The following is a 27,413-nucleotide window of genomic DNA, read 5'->3' on the forward strand; positions in this document are numbered from 1 at the left end:
AGAGAAGTGACTGAATTGTCTGCATCTAAAAGAAGCTTTTTGGGAAGCAGTGAAGATCTGGATAGGATAGGATAAGAGTTGAACCTGGAAATTAATAGCTGATGGGAATGTTTGCTCTATTTCTGTTGGTCATTGGGAACAACCTAGGTTTACTCTGTGAGATGGGAAGCCTTATAAGTTATTCCAATAAATTAACATCTTTACAGATTAACATCTTTAATAAACCTATGTTGTTTCATGCTCTACATGCTATTATTTCTACATACCAAGGATAAAGGCCTTAGGACTTCCTACAACTTTGTTGTCCCTGATTGATTATTTACCAGCTTTGGAATGTAGGAAATAACTGGCCAGAACATTGTCAACCATTAGCTTTCTGTTTATGAAGGCAAGCGGAAAGAAATGGTTTTTTTTCACCCAACTGAGAAAACTATTTGCTACAAAATACAGCCACTATTTTAGTTGGCTCTGAATATAGGTATATTGATGGAAGGCATGATTTGTGTGTGTGTGTGTGTGTGTGTGTGTGTGTATAAAGAAACTCCACTGCTTGACTATTTGAGGATCTCAGCTCAAATATTGCCTTGCATTTAACAGCATGAAGCAGTATAAGAATTTTGGTTCAAACTGTTTCTCTCTCTCTCTCTGGACACTGAGGCAGAGTTAACTGATGCCATTTAGGACAAGGGGAAGATTCATATGTTTTATATATAGCAAAATAAAATCATCTATAGGGAGACATTTGCTTCATTAACTATTGAAATATAGCCGTGGCAAGAAGACATTAATTTACAAAGAAAAGATGATTATATTGACTTCCTTGAACTGGGGTGGGGGTTGAGTTCTACCATAAAAGACCCACCGTGAGTCATCTTGGATGCAAGGATGGCACATTTTGTGAAGAGCCTTTTCCCTGGAATTTGTCCTAAATTCCACGGAAGAGGCTCTTCACAAAATGTGCCATCCTTGCATCCAAGATGATTCATGGTGATTCTAATTCCAGGAAAGAGGCTCTTCACAAAATGTGCCATCATTGTATCCCAGGTGACTCATGGTGGGTGGGCCTTTTATGGTAGAACCCAACCCTCCCCCTCCAATTCAAGGAAATCATTCAATATCATCATCTTTTCTTTCTAAATTAATGTCTTCTTGCCACTAAAACAGCATATGTTTCTTAAAATTGGAATGTTCTTGTCAGGCAGAAGAAACTAGGAGCCAGGATAGAGTTCAAAAGCATTGCAGGTTTATTCCATACAGCCTGTGAAAAAATCTGACAAATTGGCGGCAGATAAGAGTCAATGGACCTCAAGAATGGCTGGGCTTATGTCTCTTCCAGGGGTGTTGCGACTCCATACTGATGATGTATTTAACCTCACTCTCAGGCTCAACCTGGTCATCTTCTACATATCTTCCTAATTGTAGAGATAGAATTCTAAACATGTTTTTTTTTTAATAAATTGTAAGAGAGCAATCATCCTGATTTTGCAATTCCAATTTTATAATGCATAATTTGTGTTACCTGCATTTATTTCCCAACCTTCTCTGATAGCCTCACTGGTGCAGAACAGCTTGTTTCTATTCACATACAAGATTCTAGAAGCTGAAACTTCATGAAGGAGGATAAACCAACAAATAATTGCGAGACTTAGTAAGCAGGCATGTTAGGACAATGGTGTTTTGTTCACTTTGACCAATGGTTGAGAGTAAATGCTTCTGTGTTCCTTTAGCAATTCCAAGAGCTGATTATTTTTTAGTAACACTCCCTTGTTTATTATCTTAAACATGACATAGGAGATGCCTGGGATAGAAGTGTGAGAATTTCTTAGCTTCCCAATACAGGTGGGTAAGAATGAACATGTTTGCAAAATGCCCCCATTGTATTCCACAGAAATAGAAGACCTAGCTTTTTTTTATTTGCATTATATTTTTAAAGTACATGCTGGAAAGCAGCCTTGTTGTATAAAAAGATTGCAAGCTGTGTTTACTGTAAGAGAAGAAGAATGCATAGCAAAAGCAGAATGTGGGAAATAACAGCTCATTATTGCTGGGACAACAGTAGTTACATACATGCGAAAAAGGATGAAGTAATCAGGACTTTCCTGTGGTGCAAGGAAATTATGAGAAATGACTGGAATCTGTTCGTTAGGGAAGAAATGAATAAACCGACTGAGCTTGCTATGAGTAGGGCCCAACAAGGGGAGGAATGCCATCTGTTCTTCACTTTTTTAATAGACTGTTCCTATTTCAGGAATTCTGTCCACAAAACAAAGAAAATGCTATTATGTACAGTATTGTCCATGATTGTCTATAAATAAGTATACCATGATTTCAATTAATTCTGTGGGAGTGGGAATTCAGAATCTCCAAAATAAGGGTTGCAATACATACTTCTGAGAGAGAAAAAAGAGACTAGTAATCTTTGTTTTACAGTATAATAACTATTACACATAGCCTTGTTTTGAATCAGCTGCTGGATGATGTAATGCCCAAAGCAATACTAGTTTGTTTTTTAACCTTAATTATAATTAATATGTAATGGCTATAGCGGGGCTATAGTAAATCCCTAGATTCCGTACTCACATCTTTCTCAACCTGAGGTACAGTGCTCCAGTTCTGCTGGAATCCTTCAGAATTTCCAACCAGTCTGACCATCAGTAATTGGAAGGCATCATGATGTAAAGAGTCATCTTACTGAGGAATATTTTGGTGATCTAGGCACCACCATTTCCTTCCCTCCTGCCCCCAACCCCATGGATGCTTTTGCTTGATACCCAGAGAGATACCCAATGTTCCCAGTAGAACATTGGCTTTCCTTAGCTCTCATCTCATGAGCAAATGCTTTCAGCCAAGTATATCAAGTTTGTGAATTCCTCCCTTAGTGTTGCCCATTCCTTATTGCAATCCATTTGATCAAGGACCAAACTCATTGACTAAGTTTACAACATACACTAAGCCTTCATATGAATTGCCAGTTTTGGCTTAATGTGCACTGAAACTATATTTTTAGTTGAAAATAATTTCAGTGAAATTATGTATTTAAGGGACAAACAGCTTGACAGCATTGGTTTTCCAGAGAACGCTATCAGATAGTCACCTATTGCATCATTTTTTATTTTTTTTATACTAATGGTGGTAATTAATTGTATGATTTTCATATTTATTTTTTTTGTTTAAATGCCCAATATGAATTTTTATTTTTTAAACTGTCAAGAATCATAGAATCATAAGCTTGGCAGAGATATTGGTGGTCATAGTCTCTCTCCAAAGACAAGAATCCTTATGCCATTCAGTCAAAGCCTGTGTTTTGTTTGAACAGCCATGTATTAACCCTGTATTAACCTTGCTTTTAAAAAATGGACAGGTTGAAGCAGCCCTAATCATGTCATGATGCTATCTCAGGAAAACAAACAAGCAAGAATATTAAAATATTGGGGTCCCAAGAGGTTACCATTAAAACCTGCCTTCAATCTAATCTTTATATTCCCAACCTTATATGGCAATAGCTAACTGAATGTCTTTGGGAGTTCATAAGCAGATCATTGAAAAAACAAAACAAAAAAACTTCTGCTTGTTGATTTTCAGGAACAAATTTTTGGTGGTATGATGCTTGTAACACAATTATTTTAGAATTGGAAGCATCAAACCATTGAGTCTAACAGTGCATTGTTGGAATTGAAATTTAAGTTTCTCTGATAGCTATCCACTTAGCTCCATTTAGTGAAGGGGTGCTCATCCAATCCCTCAGCAATAGATTTCATTGCAAATTCCATTTTCTCTTCAGAAATTTTTCCAAACATTTCCCTGGTATTTTCCTTTGTGTAAGTTGAGACCATTATCCTGCTTTCTTCATAAATGTACTTAAGTGAAAACATTAGCATGTTTTAGCAACATGTTCCAACTCTGTTATTATGTTATGTTTACATTCTGGATGAGTTCCACCATAATATCTTGGGATAATAGGATATATGCACACCTAGTACTTTGTTTTACCTGAGTACTGGTTAATAAATCAGAAGAGTTACTTAATACTGAAACATTACCTTTCTTAGAGTTTTTAAAAATATGCCCCTTCTCAAAAATCTTGTGGTGTGTTTCTGTAACTAAAGTGCACAGAATGAAATGCAATTATATGTTTCCATGAATATTAAACATACCCGTAATCCATTAATTTAAGAGATTGATTGGAGCTCCAAAGAGAAGGATATCCTTGCTTGTACTCACCCAGGGTTGCTTAAAAGAGTGGATTTAATGGTTAAATTATGGCTTTATGAGATACTGTTCCAGAACTGGGTCTGTCATGGAAAACTAGGACTCAATTCCACATCCAACACAGTTAGCTGCCATATTATATACACATATAAATATTTCGGCAGAGCAAAATATTCAACTCTCAGGATTTAAGGATTATGGAAGTTGAGTCTAATATCTACAATACGGTTGCAGCCTGACAAAGATTTTGCATGGAGCTGGTATTATTCTATTGTTCTTGTAATCATAGGAGTGTTATTCTTTTCTGTCTATCCAGCTTTCTTGTACACACCCATTGCTTACAATGACCTGTTGGAAGAACATTCCCTCAAAAGGAAAAAAAATAATTGCAGAGAATTTGCCAGAATACTTTAATTAATGAAGATGCAACTCATTAACAGTGTAGGGCGTGGAGGAGAATGGGAAATGTATGGGGGCCATACAGTCTGAGTTAATACACAACCTACTCAGGGAAGCTTTCTGAAGTCTACTATACTAAACTGCTGAGTAGCTTTCTAATGAAATCACTTCACTTGCATTGCAAATGACTTCCCAATTAAAAATGAGCTAACAAATTCTGAAATGTAAATCAGACTCCATTACCTTTCATAATTGCAGTGCCAGGTTCAGTCTTCTCTCTGCTCAAATCAGTAGGTACAGACTTCCTCAGATCTTTGTGTGTGTATATGTATAAAATATCCTCCTTAATCAGTGTGCTCATTATTCTTAATGTCTATCACCTTTGTGAAAGTACCTTTGCTCCTCCTCGGTGGATAGTGGACGGCAAAGAATAGCACTAGTATTCCATTAAACAACATGGATTTTTAGATAGGCACATTATCATATTATAAAGCAGGTGTGGGCAAGTTTTCTTGAACTGAGCACTGAACTGTTAAAATTATTGTTTTGGCCTCTTAAGAGCTGTGAGGGTGCATTGGATGATGTCACAGAGAGGTGGTGGAACTATTAAAGGCAACTATATTCACCTTTATTGTAATGAGAAATTACACTGAAATTAACTGCGCTGTCAAAAATGGTCATGTTCACTTAACAGCTATCTCACTTTGTAACATACATATTGTAACATATTTTGGGCTCAATTGTGATTGTAAGTCAAGAACATCCTATGCAGGCCAGATAAAAAATTAATAAATAAGTGAAGCTTAATAAATGGTGCTGGTTGGGGTGAAGCTAGTGTTTGAAAAGTCATGAAGCAAGTAAGACAAGAGTTTTGTCACTGAAAAACTGTCTAGCTTCAAATTCTGTAAGGTGTTGCAAAACAAAATACAAGTTTTGCTGCAGCTGACATGAAAATAGTTGGCTCAGCTCTAAGGCACTCCAGACACTGTAGGACAGTGGGGTCAAAGTCAGATTTCATTGAGGGTTGCATCAGGGTTGTGTTTGACCTTGGGGTTGCCGTGGGCATGGCCAGCTTGACGTCACTCATGTCTGGGCTGCCTGTGGTGGCCTGAACGCTTTGCCAGCAAAAACAGGCTCCTGAGCTCCATTTTCGGCTGCAATGGCCTCTTGCAACCCTCTGCCAGCGAAAATGGAGCTTGCCAGGTCTGCACACAGCCCTCCTGAACTCTGTTTTCACTGGCAGAGGCACCCCAGGCTGGTCCTTCACTGTTTCCAGAGTGGCCCCGCAGGCCAGATCTAAACACCTTGAGTTTGACATCCCTGCTGTAGGATGGAGTTTTGGAGAAATTTTCAAATTATCCCAGAATCCCCACATGGAAGTATTACAAAACCTGTTGTATTTGAAATAACTAGTAGGCCAGTAAGAAGAACACAAAAGCGTAACATGGTTTATGCCTTAATTGGCATGTTTATCTATTAAAATATTTATAATCTCTGCATATTCTAGTGTGTGTATATTAGAGAGTTACTGCTGAAAATATAGATTGCTTCATATAGAGCAGTTTAAGTAATATGTTCTTTGCTATAATTTAACACACCAAACAGCGGAATTTGGAAAGCATCCTGGAATAAAAGTTATCTCACCATTACCACAATTTGTGATGGGAAAAATACTACATTTTTCTTTTGTTTCCTCCTTTTATCTACCTCTCATTAATGAACCAAGATAAATTCAGGTACTGATGCCTCATAAATTAATAACTAGGAGATATTTTACTCACAAATTACCTTTGGCTACTTGCTATGACAGAACAATGCTTCTGTTCTCTAATGAAACCAGAGATTATTTACAAACTGTTGTAGATGATCACCATGTCAAATCTATATAAAGAAATAAAAATAGGGGTGATTTTGTAAGATTGACACATTAATTATTATTCATGTTTATGGATGAACACCTCCTTTTCAGAAAGATGATCGAATGGTGGTTTCATCCATGCCAGCCCTTCATCATTTTAACATCTTACAGATATATGATGGTCTTCTATCATTGCACCCAGCCAGCATGGAAAAATCCAGATAGCACTAGGTTGGGGGAGTTTAATGTTGATGCCAGCAGCCGCAAATGTTTTAGAATATTTTATGTGTTAGAAGTGATGGAGATTAACCTGCTGAATGCTTGAGCATTCAATAATGATCTATGTTTTACCTTCTTGGAGTAGTAAAAGGTGTTTTATGAATATATAAAAGGCCTACCATTGGTCTGAGATGCCGAACTAATCAGAGCAAATTAGTAGAAATGCAAAAAGATAGAGTGAGCTTCTAAGTTTTGAATTTCTATTGGCTTTGTTGAACTTTCAGGTATTTATTTATTTATTTATTTAGTCAAGCATGCATTTGATAATATATATAAGTATAAACATGATTATTAATACATGAAATAGATACAAATAAAAGGGAACATTAAGACAGGGATGGTAGTCATGTTGATGTGCTTATACACGCCCCTTACAGACCTCTTAGGAATGGGATAAAGTCAACAGTAGACAGACGAGGTTAAAGTGTTTGGGGTTAGTGGAAGAAACCACAGAGTCAGGTAGAGTATTCCAGGCAGGAGTGGGATTCAAATTTTTTAACAACTGGTTCTGTGGGCGTGGCTTAGTTGGTGGGCATGGCTTGGTGGTCATGTGACCGGGTGGATGTGGTTTGGTGGTCATGTTATTGGCTGGGCATGGCCAACTCAATATCACTCACATCGAGGCATGCATCTCCTTGCCTGGTCTCTCATGACTGTGGGGATGCTGCAAGAGTCGTAAATGTGAAAAATGGTCTTAAGTCACTTTTTTTAGGGCCACTGTAACTTTGAATGGTCACTCCACACAAGCAAAGTACCAGCAAAGGAAGGAAAAAAAACAACTCCAGAGAAGTTTCTGAGATAGGAAGCCTAGTCCTGCCAAGAATGTAATAAGGGTTAATGGAGAGGCGGTTTCTGTAAGCAACACCAGAATGTTTCCTTCCTGCCTTCCTTACAGGATTAGGCCAGTAATTTCTTCTAACAACTGGTTCTCCGAACTGCTTAGAATGTTAACAACCGGTTCTAGCGAATAGAATCCCATCCCTAATTCCAGGCATTGACTACTCTGTTGCTGAAGTCGTATTTCCTGCAATCGAGTTTTGTGCGGTTTACCCTGAGTTTGTATCTACTGTGTGCTTGTGTATTGTTGAGGTTGAAGCTGAAGTCATCATTGACGGTTAGGACATTGTAATGGATAATTTTATGTTCTACGCTTAGGTCAGAAGATGTTTCATTCATTGCTTTGTGTCATGACAACTATGGATGCCATTTGTTTACATTAGAGTGGACAGAAGCACTTCATGATAAATCCCAATAATTTTGAACTGGGCTGAGGAGTGAAAGGAGACAAAATAGAAATGTTAATACATTATAGCTAATATCTGCTCCAAGGAATGTAATTGCTGTTAGAAGATGCCATGTTTCACTTTTGTTCAGACCAATAGAGTCTGATTCATTTTATGTTTGTGTCAAAAAGCCCTCAGCATTTTTGTTCCCCTAATGTGCTAACTCCCCATTTCTTTTAGGGCTAATGCATTTTTTCCTCTTGTTTTGATCTTCAATTATACATTTAAACCAGCCAATCAATCTGTTATGCAGGCTAGGAGAAGGCAAGGAAGAGAAAAGCTCTTGCAAATTCTTGAACAAATTCTTGTTCTCTTTGTTATTTAACTTGTTACTTTTAACTTGTTATTTTATAGAAAGTTTTGAAATTCGCATTTATTTAGCAAGATGAGGGTTGAACAAAACCAGTTTCCCAAAACAGTCATTGTAAAATACAATAAAAGCAAATCAGAGGAGTCATACAATAAAACAATCATGAAGGCTACATAACAGAAAAGAACAAACTTAACAGCTTACATTGACCAGCTAAATAAAATAAGCTGAAATGATTATAAAAGAAATATAACCTATAATTATAAATGAAATATAACATATATATATAGCTTTTGGCTATCAAACTACATACAGAATCAGACATGTTAGTCCAGTTTGGCCATTTGATGAATACTTTAAAATAAAACAAAGGAAGGCTTTAGACATGCAGTGTATCCTTGAATATTAATACAAGTACCATCCATATGTATGTGTAGATATGTATAGATACGTGTATATAAAGTAGTACACACAAAATCTACCCAAAAATAGAGTTTTTGCATTACATTGATTTTTGCCTTCCTTGATTAAATTCTGAACAAGAGAGCTTTTGATGCCCAAACAGCACCAATGCAGCTTTGCCCCCCAAAATGACATCCAAAGGCCAACAGAAGTAGCCTCCATCAGATTTGCTTGGAAATCCTCAAAATTTAGCCTTTTCCTCTGCTTCCCTATCTTATCTACCCTGGGCAGCTCTTTTATGCCGTGGTCTCGACACTTGCTAATCAAGCTAATGTCATTCACACAGAACAGTTGTCAGCTGTCATGGGGCTTATCTAACAAATTTCAGTCACAGTGCTGGGCTGAGATGATAGATTGGTCCCTGGATAGTATATTAACTGAACAGTGTGAAGTAGGCCAGCAGAAATAATGGCAATGGAAAGAGAGGGAGAGGGAGAGGGAGAGGGAGAGGGAGAGGGAGAGAGAGAGAGAGAGAGAGAGAGAGAGAGAGAGAGACTGCTGTCTGGGCAGCTAATATTTTAAAAGATTCAAAATAATGATAACAACAAACCCCCACGTATAAGGATAAGGCAGGGAGCCTTGTTGCTTGCAGCTCGCCATCTTGTCTACAGTTAGCCATTAGTGACAGTAATCTGATTACAAGACCCCGGGAGCTGGAATTGGAAATGGCTACTCCAGAGGGAGCTGATTATCACAACCTCTGGGGGGAAAAATGCTCTTAAGGCTGCAGCTGCGGTCCACAAAGTGTAATGTTGGATTTGGCGCATAATTGCAAGAGGTTGTCTGCTTAGGGTGTCTTAACAGGTCCCGGTGCTATCCCATGTTTTCAAGGCTAGGTAGTATCCTATGAAATAACAATAGATGGACAACAGCAGGTGACTTTGGAAAAGGTTAATCTGATAATTTAGTCATGGGCATTTCATATGTTTTATTTGAAGGGGAGAAAAAATGTCACTATTGTGGTCTGTCTCAGAGCCAAAATATTGAAATGCCAGAGGACAGAAGGACAGGGTTCATATTGCCCTCAACCATAATTTCCTTGGACATAATGACAGAATAAGTCATGGCTGATTGAGATAACAATGTGCTATACAAAAACAAAGTTTTAAAGTATAGAAACAAAGAAGGACATACATTTCTTAATGCATTTAGGGATATCAGGGGTGGTAGCAAAAATAGTCAAAATGCCAGTCTCTTAAAGACCAAAGGTACATGTGGGGCTGTTTAATTTTCATTTCTGCTTAGCTAGATTCAATGGCCACTCTATATAGAGCCCCCCCCCATTATATGTCAATAAATGAATTGTATGTTGATTCTAGAACTTTGCATTGCTTTTCAAAAGTCATGTGAGATTTTCATGCAAAAAACTATTTTTTAGAGAAATTGATGACTTATTATGTCAGAATTCTTAGATTTCACTGTAAATGTGTGAACACAGTTGTGTCCTATGGATGTTTCTATAAGTAATGCTAAAAATGTCTTTTAACATGCAAATATGGGTAATGGAGGAGATAATTAAAGAACCCTTTCAAATTAATCTAGGATTATTAATTAATTAAATATGTATATAAACTTCAGACGCTCTGGTTAATCATATTGCTTAAAACCAAGACCTAAATCTCATTTAGATATTATGACAAACTGATTTTTGTATAGTAAAAGTTCTAACTGGATTGTGCAAACCCACATGATACCCTAAATGGATCATGCTTTTCTCACATGTGAGTCAAGCCATTCTTCCTTGCTGCATATGGAATTGAAACTCTGACTCATCTGTTATAGATCAGATTGCTAATCCATTTCTGGCAAGTAGAACCACCATTTTCCAAATAGGGCTGGCCCAAGATGTTTGGTTTAAGGACAAAATGGTAGCCATCTAATTTCATATACAGAAGGGAACCAGACTAACAGTTGATTTTAATGACAGGATTGGTTGTAGAAAATGTTCTGAACAACACTAACACAAGACTAATTTAGTTGGTGAAGTCAAACCTGTAGTACATACAATGGTTTATATGTTGTACAAGTATGGTTTCTACCGATCCAATTCTTTTCTGGCAAGTTGGGTATATTACAGATCTCACCAACCAAGAAATGTTGGATAGTGGGGATGAGAAGACATGCTTTCTCTGCCATCATCCCTGTCCTCTGGAACATTCTCCCCTCAGTTGACTCTGTTGGCCTTTCATAAGGCCTTGAAGGCTTTGTGTCTGAGTCTGGGCCCCAAATGTGTGAAGGACCTTGCTTCCTGGCTGTATAGACATTTATGGTTGTATTTTTTCTTAGTTGCCTTATGTCAGAGGTGGATTCAGCAAGTTCTGACCAGTTCTAGAGAACCGGTAGCGGAAATTTTGAATAGTTCAGAGAACCGGCAAATATCACCTCTGACTGGCCCCGCCCCCATCTATACTCTGCTTCCTGAGTTCCAGTTGATCAGCTGGGTCTTCTTTTGTTGCCTTTCACAGGAGAACGGAGCTGGAAAGCAGGTTAGTGGGGTGGGGAGGGAATGGGGATTTTGCAGTATCCTTCCCCTGCCACGTCCTCCCAGCCACACCCACAGAACTGGTAGTAATTTTTTTTGAATCCCACCACTGCCATATATATTTAATTTTGTACTAAGTTGTAACTGTTTTTAACTGTTTTATGATTGTTCGCTGCCTAGAGTTACTTGTTTGAGACGGGTAGCTTTAGAAATTAAATAAATAAACTCTGTCTTGCAACCAAGAGAAATGATCAGGGGACTAAGCAGAGGACCTGGCATTGCCACCACCTCCAACATCTGTGTTGTGAGGTGATTGTCTCACTCTAGGACTGGATCCGAGTTTTTCCCATTCTAGCTATCTGAGGAATGGCACGGATTGAATTAATACAATACATATTGTACCACTGAATGTAATGCAGAAAGTGCATTACATAGCTTCCCAGAATGTGGGAGGCTAAAACAGTAGCATAAATAAAAGATAGCTAACATTATTCGAATAAGCAATCTTTTTATTCAAGCAAAACTGCTCTATGTATATTAAACATGTTTAAAAGAGGCTTTAGTTTTCATTCTTTTTACATTCAGTTCAGCTTGAAAAGGGTAAAATAGTAGCTGTTTAATTCCTCAGAAGTATTTCCAGGCACATAAAAATGATGTCTAGTTCTCTCTGCTTCCAGACAGAATAGGAAAAGAGAGATTTCCTGAATATATGCATGTGTGTAAACAAGCTTAAATTCCCACATTATCCATTCATAGATTCTCCTCTGTTCATATTTGCCTGACTTTTTATTGTTTTGTGCAAACAGTTTTTTAAAAAAAGCAAATTGGAAGGGATGCTGAAATAAATAAATAAATAAAAGGCCGTTTTAATTTTATTCTGTCTCCTGTTGCAGTTATATTTGTAGAGAAAAGTTGGAGGTGGAGGAGAAATGTTTTATATTAATATTTAAATACTTTTAGCTTCCTATTTGGGAAATTAAAAAATATTGGAAGCCCTTGATTTGCGGTAACAGTATCTTGTCAGGTTAAGAGCCATTGCAGTGATGCAGAAAAAGACAAAGAATATACCTTTTATTTCTGATATTTTTCTTGATACTCATTTGCATCCCACTGCAAAGATATTTTGATACTGAATTTGTCCACCATAATTTGAGGGCTGGTTAAGGCATTGCTTTTCCTTATTTGATCAGGAAATGGTGCCAATACTTTGGATCACAGCTAATTAAGCTGAAAGGTAACCACAGAAGTGGGAAATTGCCTTTTCATGAAGAAAGTATTAAAAGAAGGCAGAGGAGCTGGATCACAATAATGTTTCAAATAATTTAAATAGGTAATAGATTTTGCACTTCTCTGTTCCCATGAATATTTTTGGTAGCTCCTCACATCATGAGAAGTGATTTGTTATTCATGAATATCCGGCAGAGATCAGCACTGATCAAAATTCATATTTGAAAAAAGCTTCCTCTTCATCACTACTACATAATACCTAGTGCAGAACTCATTCTGCTTGTTTTCCACGTTGGAATTTTTTTCCTCATTCATGTTATTTTTAGCATTTGCTTGGAAGAAAGTGTCTCATTGACTGCATGTAGCTATGAGGGGAGGTGGGGGGAGAGAGTCAGACCATAACTTCCTTGGAATAAGCCTCACATTTTAAAACCAAACTGCTTCTTGCTTAAACCTCAACATACTGTACAGAGTGGCCTCCCTCCAGACCCTGTTTTTCAGAAAATATCAACAGGGATCATGGGAATGAGTTTTCTTAATTGCCACCATTTCCCTGGAAATGCTAATTTACTCTATTTGTTTTTAGAAAGCCATTGAAATTTAGCTAATACAGATGGCCTTGGGAGTCTAGACATTTGAATCACCCTGGCTTTGAATATATTACAGCTCTCGTTCTCTCTGTCCCTCCCTCCCTTCCTCCCTCCCTCTATATCTGCCTGCCTGCCTACCTCTATCTATCTATCTATCTATCTATCTATCTATCTATCTATCTATCTATCTATCTATCTATCTATCTATCATATATATCAGAGGTGGTAATCAACAGGTTCTGACCAGTTCTGGAGAACTGGTAGCAGAAAATTTAAGTAACTCGGAGAACCAGCAAATACCACCTCTAACTGGAGATTTTACAGTATCCTTTCCCTCCCACACCCACCAAGCTACAGAACCGGTAGTAAAAAAAAATGAATCCTACCACTGGTGTGTATGTGTATGTATATGTATATGTACATACATACATGGTATACACACATATACATACATATACACACATACATATACATATAAATAGATGCATATTGATTTGTACATTGTATGAATGCTGGAGATGTACAGTTCTGGCAGCTTTTTGAGGTAGAACAGGTAGGAAACACAACCAGATATGTTAATTCTGTTTTCATTGTAAAGCTATATTGACAGAATCTTGCAAGTCTTGAAAGTATAAATCTCACATTTGTACTCATTTTTATAGTCTGAGAAACAAGAGACGGTTTCTTCTGGCCCTTCCCACTATCCATGGGTTGTATAGTTTTTTATCTGTCCATTTCCTGGGCAGCAGCTCTATGCCCTTCTCAAGTTCTTTCCTCCTATACCATTACAGATCCTCGCTCATCAGTAATTAGAGTGGCATATGAGCTCAATAAGTAAACAAACAAACAAATAACAGTATAAATAAATAAACAATAAATAAAAAATTACCACAGATGTCTTGGTAATTATATCTTTCTCCATCTGGTTTGATATCTGACTGTGTTCTAGAGTTTTCTATTGTGCACCCATCTTCTTCCTTGTGTGAGCCATTTTTTTCTGTCAGTGGTTTGCCTGGGCCAACTGTCACAATTAAAACAACAAGAAAACAACAAACTCAGTTCCTTATTTGGAATGGAACACTGTTAAATTATAATCAAGGAACAAGTGATGACATGTTCTCTGTTTGGAGATGGTGATGATGACATGTTCTAAAATGGTGTAAGGCCAAATGGAGAGAAATGATAACATTTTAAGAACAGAAATTGATATCAATGGAACAGCATTATGCATCATTGCCATGACTTCCAAGCTTCTGTCAACTCTTTTCCTGGGTTTTGTCTCTATGCTTTTTCACCCTGATTTTGCCTTCTGCAACACAACTTCAGTTCAGTTCATAGGTTCGTGTACAAGATGAGCCATGTTAGATTTTAAAATTGTAACTATTTGCATCCTGGGCTTTCTCAACATTTTATACCATAATAATTCTACCACATTATTTTGCAATTTACCATGATCTGTTCTTGTCCTGAGTAAATGAGTAAATGAAAAGTAATATTTCTCTCACATCCTTTAACTTAAAAGTGTAATCTTATGGGACATGCTGAGAAGGGCAAAATGCAGGATAGGCTATTAGTTTCTGTCCTGAAGAAATTAATTCTAAATTGCAAGCAAGAAATGTAACACATACACCATTCTCAGTACATACACTGAGTACAATACATACACTGTTGTACATTGCATGTACAACACATACACTGGAGAACAGACACTCAGTGAGATTAAGTGACTGGTGCATTAAAGCATTGGAAATAATTTATTTCTAAGACACTATTTACATTACTGGAAACTTCTTATGGACTTTTTGTGTAAAAATGAAAAAAAAAGAATTTGTAATTTATGACTTAGACAAGATAGATTATGGAAAGGAGAGTATTATGATATAACTTTAGAGAGAAAGTTTAAGATATAATTGCACTTATAACTGCAGTGAAGAATATTGGAAATGACCTTTTTTCTTCTCTATTTTTTCTTCAACCTTTTCTCTTAATTTACCTTTTCCTTTTTCTTTGATTTCTTTCTTTTTCTTTTTTCTTCCTTAAAGTAGCTTGTATTAATTTTTATCTTCTTTTTTTTTAAAGCTTCAGTGAAAATTATATTCTAAAAAAGGAAATATTCTCTAGAAACGTAGGCATACTGTAGATTAAGCAGTGAAAACTACTGTATGAGGGTTCAAAATGGCTTGTCCCCAAAGGCATATGTCATGGAAAATGTTTCTTGTGTGCTCACTATACAGCTCAACCTATTAGAATCCAAAGCTTTGCGTTTTCTGTAGACACATCTGTGTTTTTCGACTGTTACGGTTTTCTTCTGTGAATGTGTCTTGTGATTCTGCAGATGCGGCTTAAGAAGTTTGAAGTCTTTGAAAATCCTATGTGTCTTAACCTCTGTTCCTTTGCCATGCCCAAAGGCAGGGAAGGAATATGATTTTATTAAGTTTATTCCAGTACAGAAGTTTTGATTAATAAGAAAGGAGCAATTTTACCAGACAGGAGCTGACTACCTGAATGTAGAACAAAATTCTTGGAAGGCATTTTTACAATGTACTAGTGAACCTAGAATTGAGTCTACACAGAAGGTACGTCTAGGTATTTATATCTTGGGCAGACTTTAAATTGGGCCATTATTACAAATCTTCTCTCCCAAAAGAAAAATGGTGACAATTGCTGTCATGAAAAAAGAATAAGTAGTCATCGTAGGAAGATAATGCTAGCTTCTTCAGCCTTTCTGAGACAATGGCAGGAGCAGATCCTGATCATAATGGAAAAAATCTTCCACCGGCTGGAAAATCAGCACCATTGTGAGATATCAGGTAGACTTTTAGTCAAGGTTATTAAATAAAACCTGCCCCACGTGACCGGGCATTTTCTGGGTAGCAAGCCAAGTATTTCAAGTTTCTGAATTGCCAAGAGAGAAGGTAGAATGTTTTCTCCACTATGATGGTGTTTTTGTAGCATCTCTGTTGCAGAGATAAGTAATTATTGGTTGATGGTAGTTGATAGGAACAAGGAGGCAGTGAATTATTGTACCGTCTTTCTTATTATCAATGCCAATTTGCAAACCATGAAAACATGCCAGTGATCTTCAGTTATGTCCTGAAAACCAGTTTCAAATTTCTTTTTGCCTTATTATTTTGAAAATGTGCAACTGAAAAGTGTAGGGTGAAACCATGCAGTGCTAAGCTTCTTGTTTGGATCTGTTAATGAGAGTGAAAGATGCAAGAATGTGCCATTTGTTTCAATAATTTCTGTATCGCTTTCTCTGTCTCCTTGAGAGAAAAATAATAATCTGCTCACTTTTTCCATACCAGACATACAGTAAATTTGGAATCCTTCATCATGTCCCATTAGAAGCTTCTAACTTTTGACCATCTATCTCTATTTGGAGTGCTTAAGCCAGTGATGGCGAACCTTTTTGGCACTGAGTGCCCAAAGTGCGAATACTCAAAATGCAACGCATGTGTGCATGCGTGGTGGGATTCAAATTTTTAACAACCAGTTCTGTGGGCATGGCTTAGGTGGTGGGTGTGGTTTGGTGGTCAAGTGACTGGGTGGACATGGCTTGGTGGTCATGTTATTAGCTGGGTGTGGCCAACTCAATATCACTCACATTGAGGCACTCATCTCCTCGCCTGGCCTCTCATGACTGTGGGGATGCTGCAACAGTCGTAAGTGTGAAAAATGGTCATAAGTCACTTTTTTCAGTGCCATTGTAACTTTGAATGGTCACTCCACACAAGCAAAGCACCAGCAAAGGAGGGGAAAAAAACTCCAGAGACGTTCCTGAGACAGGAAGTCTAGTCCTGCCAAGAATGTAATAAGGGTTAACAGAGAGGCAGTTTCTGTAAGCAACACCAGAATGTTTCCTTCCTGCCTTCCTTACAGGATTAGGCCAGTAATTTCTTCTAACAACCGGTTCTCCAAACTGCATAGAATTAACAACCAGTTCTAGCGAATAGGTGCGGACCTGTAGAATCCCACCCCTGCACGCATGTGCCTCCATGCATACATGTGCCCTCCACATGCCCCCCACCACCCCACATGTATCCCCCCACATGCACCCTGCCCCCTGCATGCGCGGCAGAGACCCAAAAACCAACTGGCCTGTGGGACCATGGTGGAACTGAGCTGGGGCGATTGCGTGCATGCCCACAAAGAGGGCTCTGCATGCCACAGGTTCCCCACTACGGGCCTCAGCTCTTTAGGAAGCCTTCTTAACAAAAACACATTAATAAATGACATTTCCTATAATAATTTTGCAACAAATTAAATCAGAATTTTACCACTTCTCAGTCTGCTTCAAAAGGTCGTATTTAAAATTGTGAAAAGGATCTGCTTTTCTCATTCTTCTCTATTTGTGCATATGTAAAGTGTATATTCAATATTGCTTTACTTAACAGATTAACAGATAATCAGAAACAGATACAGATAATCAGAGTTGGAAGGGACCTTGTAGGTCATCTAGTCCAACCCCCCACCCAAGCGGAAGACCCTACACCATTTCTGACAAATGGCAGTCCAATCTCTTCTTGAAGGTCTCAACTGATGGCGCTCCCACAACTTCTGAGCGCAAGCTGTTCCATTGGTTGATTATTCTCACTGTCAGAAAGTTTCTCCTTATTTCCAGGTTAAATCTCTCCTTGTTCAGTTTCCATCCATTATTCCTTGTCTGGCCTACAGGCATTTTAGAAAATAGTTTGACCCCTTCCTCCCTGTGGCAGCCCCTCAAATATTGGAAGACCGCTATCATGTCTCCCCTGGTCCTTCTCTTTACTAGACTAGCCAAGCCCAGTTCCTGTAACCATTTTTCATATGTTTAGTCTCCAGTCCCCTAATCATCCTGGTTGCTCTTCTCTGTACTTTTTCTAAAGTCTCAACACCTTTTTTATAATGTGGTGACCAAAACTGGATGGAGTACTCTAGGTGTGATCTTACTTAAGACTTTATAGAGTGGTATTAGTACCTCCCTTGATCTCAATTGTATCCCTCTGTTAATACAACTTAGGATTGCATTAGCTTTTTTGGCTGCTGCTGCACACCAATTGCTCATATTTAGCTGGTTGTCCACTAAGACTCCAAGATCCCGCTCACAGCTACTGCTATTGAGCCTGGTTTCACCCAGTCTATATGTGTACTTTTGGTTTTTCTTGCCTAAGTGTAGGACTTTACTTTTCTCTACATTGAATTTCATTTTGTTAGTTATGGCCCAGTGTTCTAAGTCTGTCAAGATCCATCTGGATCTTGAGCCTATCTTCTTGGGTGTTAGCTATTCCTGCCAGCTTAGTATCATCTGCAAATTTGGTAAGTTCCCCTTCTATTCCCTCATCTAAGTCGTTAATGAAGATATTGAAGAGTGCTGGGCCTAAGACGGAACCTTGTGGCACTCCACTGCTTACTTCCTTTCATGTAGTCTTAGACCCATTAAGGACTACTCGTTGAGTACGGTTTGTCAGCCAGTTGCAAGTCCATCTAGTGGTGGTGTTATCTATTCCACTTTTTTCTAGCTTACTAAGAAGTAGGTTGTGGTGTACTTAAATTAGTTGCTCCTCGCCTCTCTGTTCTTTGATACTTTCCAACAATTGCATTGAACGAATCATTTGTTCCATTCTTTACCTATACAATTTGCTGTGTATTTGTCTCATCGTTACCTCTTCTGATTCTCCCAGTGGACATGTGTAAAGGCCCAATAACTATAGAGATCATATTGATTGCTTCTAAAATTTATTTTACCCTGTCAGTTATACTTTTCCCCCCTTCCCTTAAACACCACTTATAGAAAGAAAGAAAAACACAAGCAAACAACAAAAAAGGTGTGGATGGGCAAAACTTTTACAATACCACAGATGAAAAGGTGTTAGCCAGCTGCATAATCTGGTTTCATTTTTCCCTTCTTTGGACTTGGGAATCTTGACTGCTTCAACAGCTGTTTCTATTTTTCCTCCGTGCAGGGGAAAATCAATCAGGAAACACACCAATAAAGTATTAGTTCCTCAACTATTAAGACATAGTAGAGCTTGTCAGAAAAATGAGAAATAATTTCACCAGAATTGCCTATTTCTATTAGAACATATTAACCAGCTTTCCATTCTTGAGTAATCAGCTGTATTCTTCCTTAAAGCCATAAACAAAAATAAGATGAAAACAAGTGTACTATGTAAAGTTGTGGTGAAATGTATATGGAAAGTTATTGTGCCCAATGTTTGGAAATAAGTTTTTTCTTCAATATATTTTTAAGTTAAATAAAATGTAAGTAATTCTGTTGTTCACTAAAATATATTGTATTTCTCACTAAACATTAATTTGTATGATGTCAGTACAATCAGACAAGAAACAATCCAGCATGAAATTTCTGAATGACTAAAATCAAGGTATTCATTAGTGTTGAGAATGACAACTAGGGCATTTATCTCTTTAAGTTTGCTCAAACCTTTGCTCAAAGGTTTTCCCAAACTAAAGCCGATTGTCCATTTTAGCTACACTAGTTATAGAAGATGAATTTCTGAATTTGGAGGGCATCCATTAGGCAAGACTGTCCTAGATACATGAAAACTTGATTGACTCCTTGGAAGTGCTGATTTTTGGGGGAGGGGGGACAATCATTGGAAGCATAACGAGGGAAAAGGTTTGGCATTGATAAATATTGAATGAGAAGCTAACACAGTCAGCTTGCATTTGCATAAAAATTATAAATCATGCAATTCAGTTTAAAATTCAGTTTCCTTTCACAGGCATGAGTAAAACCTCACAGTTGTCATTTCCCCCCTCCTTAGAAAGAATAGAAAATACAATAATTAATGTATAATCAAGCCCCTTTTTCAAGATTTCGCATAGGAATGTCTTTTGTTTGTATGCTGCTATTTCTCTGCATCCTTCCCTGCAATTCAGAGGGGGGGCGGGAATCTTTGAATTGCCTCTTTTGTCAATACTTTATCCTTCTATCCTATTACCATGGCTTAAGTCGCACCACATCATGCTAGTTTAAGTGGAAGAATATTAGCTCATTGCCTGATTCATGCAGTTCACTGTATGCATATCACTTGAGAACAAATGTATTTACTGTTTTACCCTAGTCCTCAGAATAACAATTTTACTTATTTGCAATAAATTCACATTAGATGTTTTAGGACCTCAATACTGCTTCTGATACCAAGGAATGGCCTGCGTGCCAGTCCAGTTTCAAGACAGCTTGAAAATGACAAAGGTTGATCAGTTTCAACATTTCTCTCCTTGAAGCAGGGGTGGGATTCAAATTTTTAACAACTGGTTCTGTGGGCATGGTTTAGGTGGTGGGCATGGCTTAGGTGGTGGGCGTGGCTTGGTGGTCATGTGACTGGGTGGACATGGCTTGGTGGTCATGTTATTGGCTGGGTGTGGTCAACTCAATATCACTCACATCGAGTGACGCATCTCCTCGCCTGGCCTCTCATGACTGGGGATGCTGCAACAGTTGTAAGTGTGAAAAATGGTCATAAGTCACTTTTTCAGTGCCATTGTAACTTTGAATGGTCACTCCACACAAGGAAAGTACCAGCAAAGGAGGGGGAAAAAACTCCAGCGATGTTCCTGAGACAGGAAGTCTAGTCCTGCCAAGAATGTAATAAGGGTTAACGGAGAGGCAGTTTCTGTAAGCAACACCAGAATGTTTCCTTCCTGCCTTCCTTACAGGATTAGGCCAGTAATTTCTTCTAACAACCGGTTCTCCGAACTGCTTAGAATGTTAACAACCGGTTCTAGTGAATAGGTGCCAACTGGGAGAATCCCACCCCTGCCTTGAAGGCTAGCTAAGTGGCTAAGAACGTTCTCTGATTGTATAGAATATTGGAAACAGCAACTGGGAGGCACCTGTCTATCCTTTTATCTAAAAAGCTTATTAGATGGTTGAGTTTTCATGTGTTTAATGTTCACATCAGTCCACTGTTTTATTCTTTTCTACTAAAACAGTTACAACAATTTATGTCCTTCTGTGTCACGGTGCATTGTTTGTTTTTGCACTGGTTTTCCTCCAAGGAACTCAGAATGATGTATATACACCCTGTTTTTTTTTTCTTACAACAAATGTCTAAGGTAGGTTCAGTAGTAAAACAGAAAAAGACTGGCCTAAGATCAAGGGCTCATTGTTGGGTCAGATTCAAATCTTCAATCTATCTAGCAGAATGGATCACAGAATGCAATGGAAGTCTGGTTAAGTACTTTACTAAATTTATGACAATTTGAATGGTTTCTCCATCAGGCTAAGAAATGAAGAACAGCTGCTGAACAATGCCTGCAAACAATTACATCCCTTGATCTTAAAAAACAGCTGGTGGGTAGGTGGATAGATGATATATGTGTATAGCTAGGTATACCTAGATAGAGATAGGTAGATAGATAGATAGGTAGGTAGATAGATAGATAGATAGATAGATAGATAGATGATAGAGTTCCATATTTCTTTTTTGTTTTTTCAATATTTTGCTCTGTTTCATCCCTCTAAGATTTACAGTTGCTGTCAATCATTTACTCTAAAATTTCAGTCTTGCTTTCAGCAAGGTAAATAGGGATGATAATAATAATAATAATAATAATAATAATAATAATAATAATAATAATAATAATAATAATAATAATAATAATAATAACTAACAACAACAGCAGCAGCAGCAGCCCCTATTGATACTTTTGTATTTTTTAGAACATTTCTCCTAAGTCCTCCTGCTCAAGATTTCCATCTTTTGTGTTTTCTCTCCATGTGAATGTGTGTTTCCTCTAGTTGCTGAACAGGTGTTTCCCTTCCAGACTCTGCTCTTATAATAAGATTTCTCTGTCTGTATACCTGGTACCACCAGTGTGTTTGTGGAGACATGTCTATATATTTGGATATGCTTTATGGAGTAACACAAAAGTATGCAGTGATTCACTGGAGGCTTCCAAAATTAAACACTTCTAAAGGGGTTAGCCTGGTTTCATGCAAATTGAAATGTTTCCTAAGATCCCTTCAAGCTCCTCTGTGCCAAATTGCAAGTTATAAATGAGAATGCAACACAAGAGTCTCTAGAGTACCTGAATATTTTTTCCAGACTACCCAAGTTACTTTTTCGGCAGCTAGTAAAGTTTTTTTTACTACTGGCAAACCTAATAATTGCTTATAAATATTGTATTCTTGAGATTCAGTATGGAGTGATTTACAAAACTAGACTGCTGGAAAAATGGTTAAAAAAGACGAGCTAAAGGGCTAAGAATGGTATTACAAACACAGCTTTCAAATGGAGATAAAAAATGAAATGCCATGCTGTGCAGCCTTAGGATATCTTATAGCTTGTCTTGAGCCAGAATTTCACAGGCAATTTGCATGATTGGTATACAATTAGTATAGCAAATATTTAATTTTCATAATGATAACAGACATTAAGCTACAATTTGTGAGCCTTTGTTTGAGGCATCTGGAGGACAAACTAGAAAAGGCAAGATGGCTGCCATGATATATGATCAAAGCACACCTTTCTTTATGAATTTACATGGGTTAATGTTTTAGAAGTACGAGTTGGGGCATGTACATAATCTCTTGGTTTAGTTTCAAACTAATACATGTGACACATATAGTGTTCAGAACTTTTTCATATATGACATCAAAAGTACATATTTATATGGATATAAATTGTTTCTATGTTGTAGAAATGTTGGTTTTATATTTCAAGATGGAGAAATTCAAAACTATATTTAGGGTTTGCTAAATAATGCTTCAATTAGAAAGCATATAATATATCATCCATTAGAGCATTAATAAGCAAAAACTCTATTACTTCTCTGTTGCAGTTAAGGAAGGTACTTTGCTGAATTCTGTCTGTCAGTCATCCAAAATATTTCACTTGCAGAAAAGCAGCTTAGTTTTTTTTCTTCCTTAGATTGCTTTCAGATTTAGAAACTCTTTTTTTTTTCCTCCTAACACTCTGCTTCCTCTATGATTATGAAGTGGTGGATGTGGCTGTCATTGTTCTCCCCATCCTTCAGCCTGTGCTTCCTGCTTTAAAACCCCCTTTGGGTAGAATTTCTCCTGATGTCTTCCTTTGGGATTTAATGGAAGTATGGGAAGTTAGGGACCCTGCAGGTGGCTGGGAAGATAATTGTATAGACAAATGAAAGGCAAAATATCTACCGCTGTGTGCAGCCTCTTGGCGATTGAGAAGTATACAAGAATTTCGCCAGAATATTTTACTCTTTATGTGGATAAGGGACAAATGCAAACCTTTTTTGGCATATTACTTAGAAATCTAAATAACAGCTGTATCAGCCTTCTTTTGAAAATAAAATGTAATGATTTGGACCTTATGGTATATATACAGTGAACCTCCCTCCCTCCCTCCCTCTATTATTAAAAATAATAAAAGCACTGGTAGTTTAATAAATTATCTCATGTTTTTGAATTATAAAGACTGTTTTGTTGACCTGTTTCTCAATTTTTAAGAAATGTCATCTCATCTAATAATGGAAATGAGTTTTGGTTGAATAAGTAAAAGGTTCCCAAAGAGTTTTTCTTCTTTCTGTTTAGTTGTATACACATCAGGCTGTCTAAAACAACAAGTTGAAAATTGTTTTTGGAAAAAAGGCAGAGTTCGGGGTGTAGAACAAAGGTACCCTTACAATTTACACAGACCGAGATCCAGATTTGTAGGTGGGGACTATGGTCAGTGAATACACATCCTCTATTACAGGGGCCCACGGTCCGCGGACCGGACGGGGAAGGGCTTACCGGGCAGCCGGGGCGCCGCATCTTTGGAGAGGTGGTGAGCTTTCGGGAAGCTCACCGGGGCGGCTGCTCTAAAGTGGGGGCGCTTTCCGGCGAGAAAGTTCGAAAACTCCGGGCCTTACTTTTGAGCGGCGGGCGCACGAGCGCCTCTTGCATGCAGATGGCGGCGTGCGCCGGGCACCGGGCCGCCGGGGGGGGGGGGGGGGGGGGGGGGGTAAAAAGGGGACGCTCTTTATGCAGTCTGTAGCAGTACACACCTCATTGCATTCTTCTTTCCCTTTTTCCTTACCCTTATAGCTAATGACAACATTCTCTACTTCTTGATGTCTATCCCCTGCCACCCACTGTTGGAAGAGAGACAGTATTCTCTTCTATTCCTCTTACTACTGACATTGGAGTTCTCTCTTGGCAGCTAAAATTCATTTCCAAACCCATTTAATCCTTAGACAGTCAGTGAGGGATTCACTTTTTTATTAGGTTTCCTCTACTGTCCTTTGAAATTAATATTTAATCACTTTTCACCAAAAAGAGTGTTTTCCCCAAAATTATTGAGAGCCCTGTTCACTCTAAAGCTTGGATTATAATTTATCTCACTGTAAAAGAGAATTTGTTACAAATTTCTATTGCTGAGTGTTTTTGAGTTTCTTGTGGATGATAGCAGAATACTTTAAAGCTAATTTGACTGTCATTTTGCACATCCTTCCAGTACTGTGAAGCATCCACTCTGAAATGTTTTTTCATCAGGTCTTTCCTTGGGATTTCATAAAAGTGCTAGAAGCCAAAGGGACTGTAAACAGTTGGAAAGATAATGGTAATACATCACATCTTTTGGTCACCTTGAAATTAAGTGTGAGAAAAATCTCACTTTACCCACAACAATTTTACAAAATTATCTTCTTTTTTAAAAAGAAATCCCAAAAGGAATTTCTGTTTCATCATGTTGAATGGGAACTAATAGAAAAATATGCATGCAAATGTTTTTGGATTGCACAAATTTGTACACATGGTATCTTGGTGGTTCCTTGGAATGCAATGTATGTAAAAGATATTATGTGTATGTAAAAGATGTTAGATCGTGGTATCTTTTATGGGTACAGAACAGAAGACATTTGTGAAATGTTCAGTTTGATATGCAACTCAGAGGAAAATTATATATACCATCAGCCTATTGAAGGCATAGACGTACTGTATATTTAGTTATTCCCAGAGTGAGTCTTACTATTTCATTGGACAGTTCATTTTATGCAGTAGCTGGTGCTGTACAGATTTAAATCATGTTGGCGTAAGAGGAGATCCTATAGTTTACAGTCTGGGAATTAGGTTACAAATCTTTAGTTCTTGCAACAGAGTTTGCATGGATAAATGATTATTGGAGTTAACATTTTTATGGATAATGTTCTGATTTTTATGAGCAGCATGGTAGCTTAGAGGTTAAGATGCTCGCCTCACATTCTGAGGTTGAGAGTTCAATCCTAGGCAGTGGCAGATGTTTCTTTATCTGGGCACAAAGAGAAAATATCTGCAGCAAACTCCCCATGACGCCAGGAAGGAGATCCGGCCAGCAAACATTCAGCTCCATTTAGTTGCTCCAACTCCACCCTGAATAAAAGGAATCAAGGGTCATAAAAAGAAAAAAAAATCTGATTTTTATCAGCGGCATAGCCAACAAATGGTTGGAGACGATGTGTTCCCAACATAGAAAGCTGTAATAGGGAAAGCTCTACCAGTTGAACTCAGGCCTGTCACAGACATAAAAGGGAAGACCTATAATAACCTACCTAAAAGAAAGTTTAAATATGTAGTCATGAATAATTCCTCTTTTTTTCCCCGAACATACACCTGATTCTGTTAGAAGTTTTATTCCTTGTGATTTCTTACATAGTCATATTATTACTTTGCAATGCTTAATGTTTTCCTCTGATGTTGTTCCTCCACAGAGCCCCTGAAATCATCCTTGGTTTACCCTTCTGTGAAGCAATTGATATGTGGTCTTTGGGATGTGTCATTGCAGAGCTTTTTTTGGGTTGGCCATTATATCCAGGAGCTTCAGAATACGATCAGGTTGGCATTGTTGGTTTTGTTGCTATTGTGGTTATTATTTGAACAAATCTGATAACTCTTTTGCTCCAAGGGTGTCAAACTTCATGAATTTAATGGGAAATTATCTTGATTATCTGTTTCTTTCCAATGGTGTTACATTTGCATTTAATATTATATGATATCTCTTCAGAATGCCAACTCAACAGGCACATTCTCCCAGTTCAAACACTTCCTTGGTATTTTTACAACAAAAGATGTCAGTCGGGGTAGGGAACTTGTAGCCTTCCAGGTGTTGGTGAATTACAATTTCTGGCAACTTCCAGCAATGGACAGGATAGTTGGTGTTGCTGGGAGTTGTATATTGACAGCATGTCGAAGTTGTAAAATCTATGAATTGAAAGTCAACATTTAAAAGTAATTTCTGAACTTAGGCATTTAGCTGAATTCATGGAGAGCTTCAAAGATCTACTCTTTCTGATTCCGCATGATCAGTTGAAGGTCTAATGTGCATTTGCATTGACCTGAAAATGTGAATTGCTTTCCATTTAATTCTGGACTCTAATAAAAGAAGCACCAGATCATGCAGAAAGCCACAGTATATTAACACTCAAGTAAACACAAATACAGTGTTCCTACAAACTGCCAGTTAGATGTGTAGAGGTTGCTGTCAAAATGGGTCAAGGCATGTATCTAATCTCTATCTAGCTTTAGCTATGTGTATTCAATTGAATGCTTGAACAGAGCTCAGGCATACCAACAAAGGCTAGTATAATAATACTCTTACACCTATTCTTCTCCAAACCAGACATCACCAATCCATCTAGTTCTGTGGATTAAACTCCCAGGATTTACTTAGTATAGCTGTTAACAAAAGATGTTAACAGTCCAGACATCTAGAAAGCACCCAATTGAGGGGAAATTACACTGTTTTTCATTCTGTCTCCAAATTTTAACTTTCCCATTTCCAGTTAATCATGTTTGCCCTGCCCTGTTAGCATGAAACAATGTTATAGTTTTACTGCTGAGGCATATTTTGTTATTCTGGGACTTCTGCATCTCAGCTGTCAAAACTGAGTGTTAAGAGTTTTCCATATCTCTTTTCTGTCTGTCTGGATTTTTTTGCAGCCCAGATATAGTAGTCCTACTTATTCTGTGTAATGTTTGGGAATAGTAGTACTTTAGTAGCACTTTGCATGAATGTATTGTCAATCATGAATTTCACTTTCAAAAAAAGAGAACATTGTCTATCTGGGAGTCTGGTCAGTGGGGTATACTATTCTCCAGTATAGAAAGTATCAACAAAAATACTTCTTGTACAATGCAAAAAAAAAAAGCAATATACTCAATGTTTCCAAGATCTACCAATGAAAATCATGTGCCTCTACCAAAGACACATTTTATATTAGAGTAGCTTGCTCCATGTTGGCACTCTACATTGTCTTTGTTCCATATATCTCTGGAATACAATCTCCCTTTTTTTCCAACAGTACCACTGCTTGTCAGCTATTCCAAAGAGCATTTCCCCTGATCATTATTTCAAGGCAGCACTTCTCC

At 37.7% G+C, this 27,413-nt stretch overlaps 1 protein-coding gene across 3 annotated transcripts in view; it reads left to right on the plus strand.

Annotated features, from left to right (window-relative positions):
• Positions 1-27,413, plus strand: part of HIPK2 (homeodomain interacting protein kinase 2) — a 144,257-nt gene that overhangs the window by 74,650 nt on the left and 42,194 nt on the right. For all 3 annotated transcript variants that reach the window (XM_026695042.2, XM_026695043.2, XM_087968488.1), the window contains exon 3: positions 25,757-25,880. In XM_026695042.2, coding sequence (XP_026550827.2) covers positions 25,757-25,880 — 124 coding nt within the window. The remainder of the gene's footprint in view (positions 1-25,756; positions 25,881-27,413) is intronic.

Source organism: Notechis scutatus, chromosome 6, assembly GCF_049901735.1.
Source record: "Notechis scutatus isolate UNSWTSFEM ecotype Mainland chromosome 6, rNotScu1.2, whole genome shotgun sequence".
NCBI lineage: Eukaryota > Metazoa > Chordata > Lepidosauria > Squamata > Elapidae > Notechis > Notechis scutatus.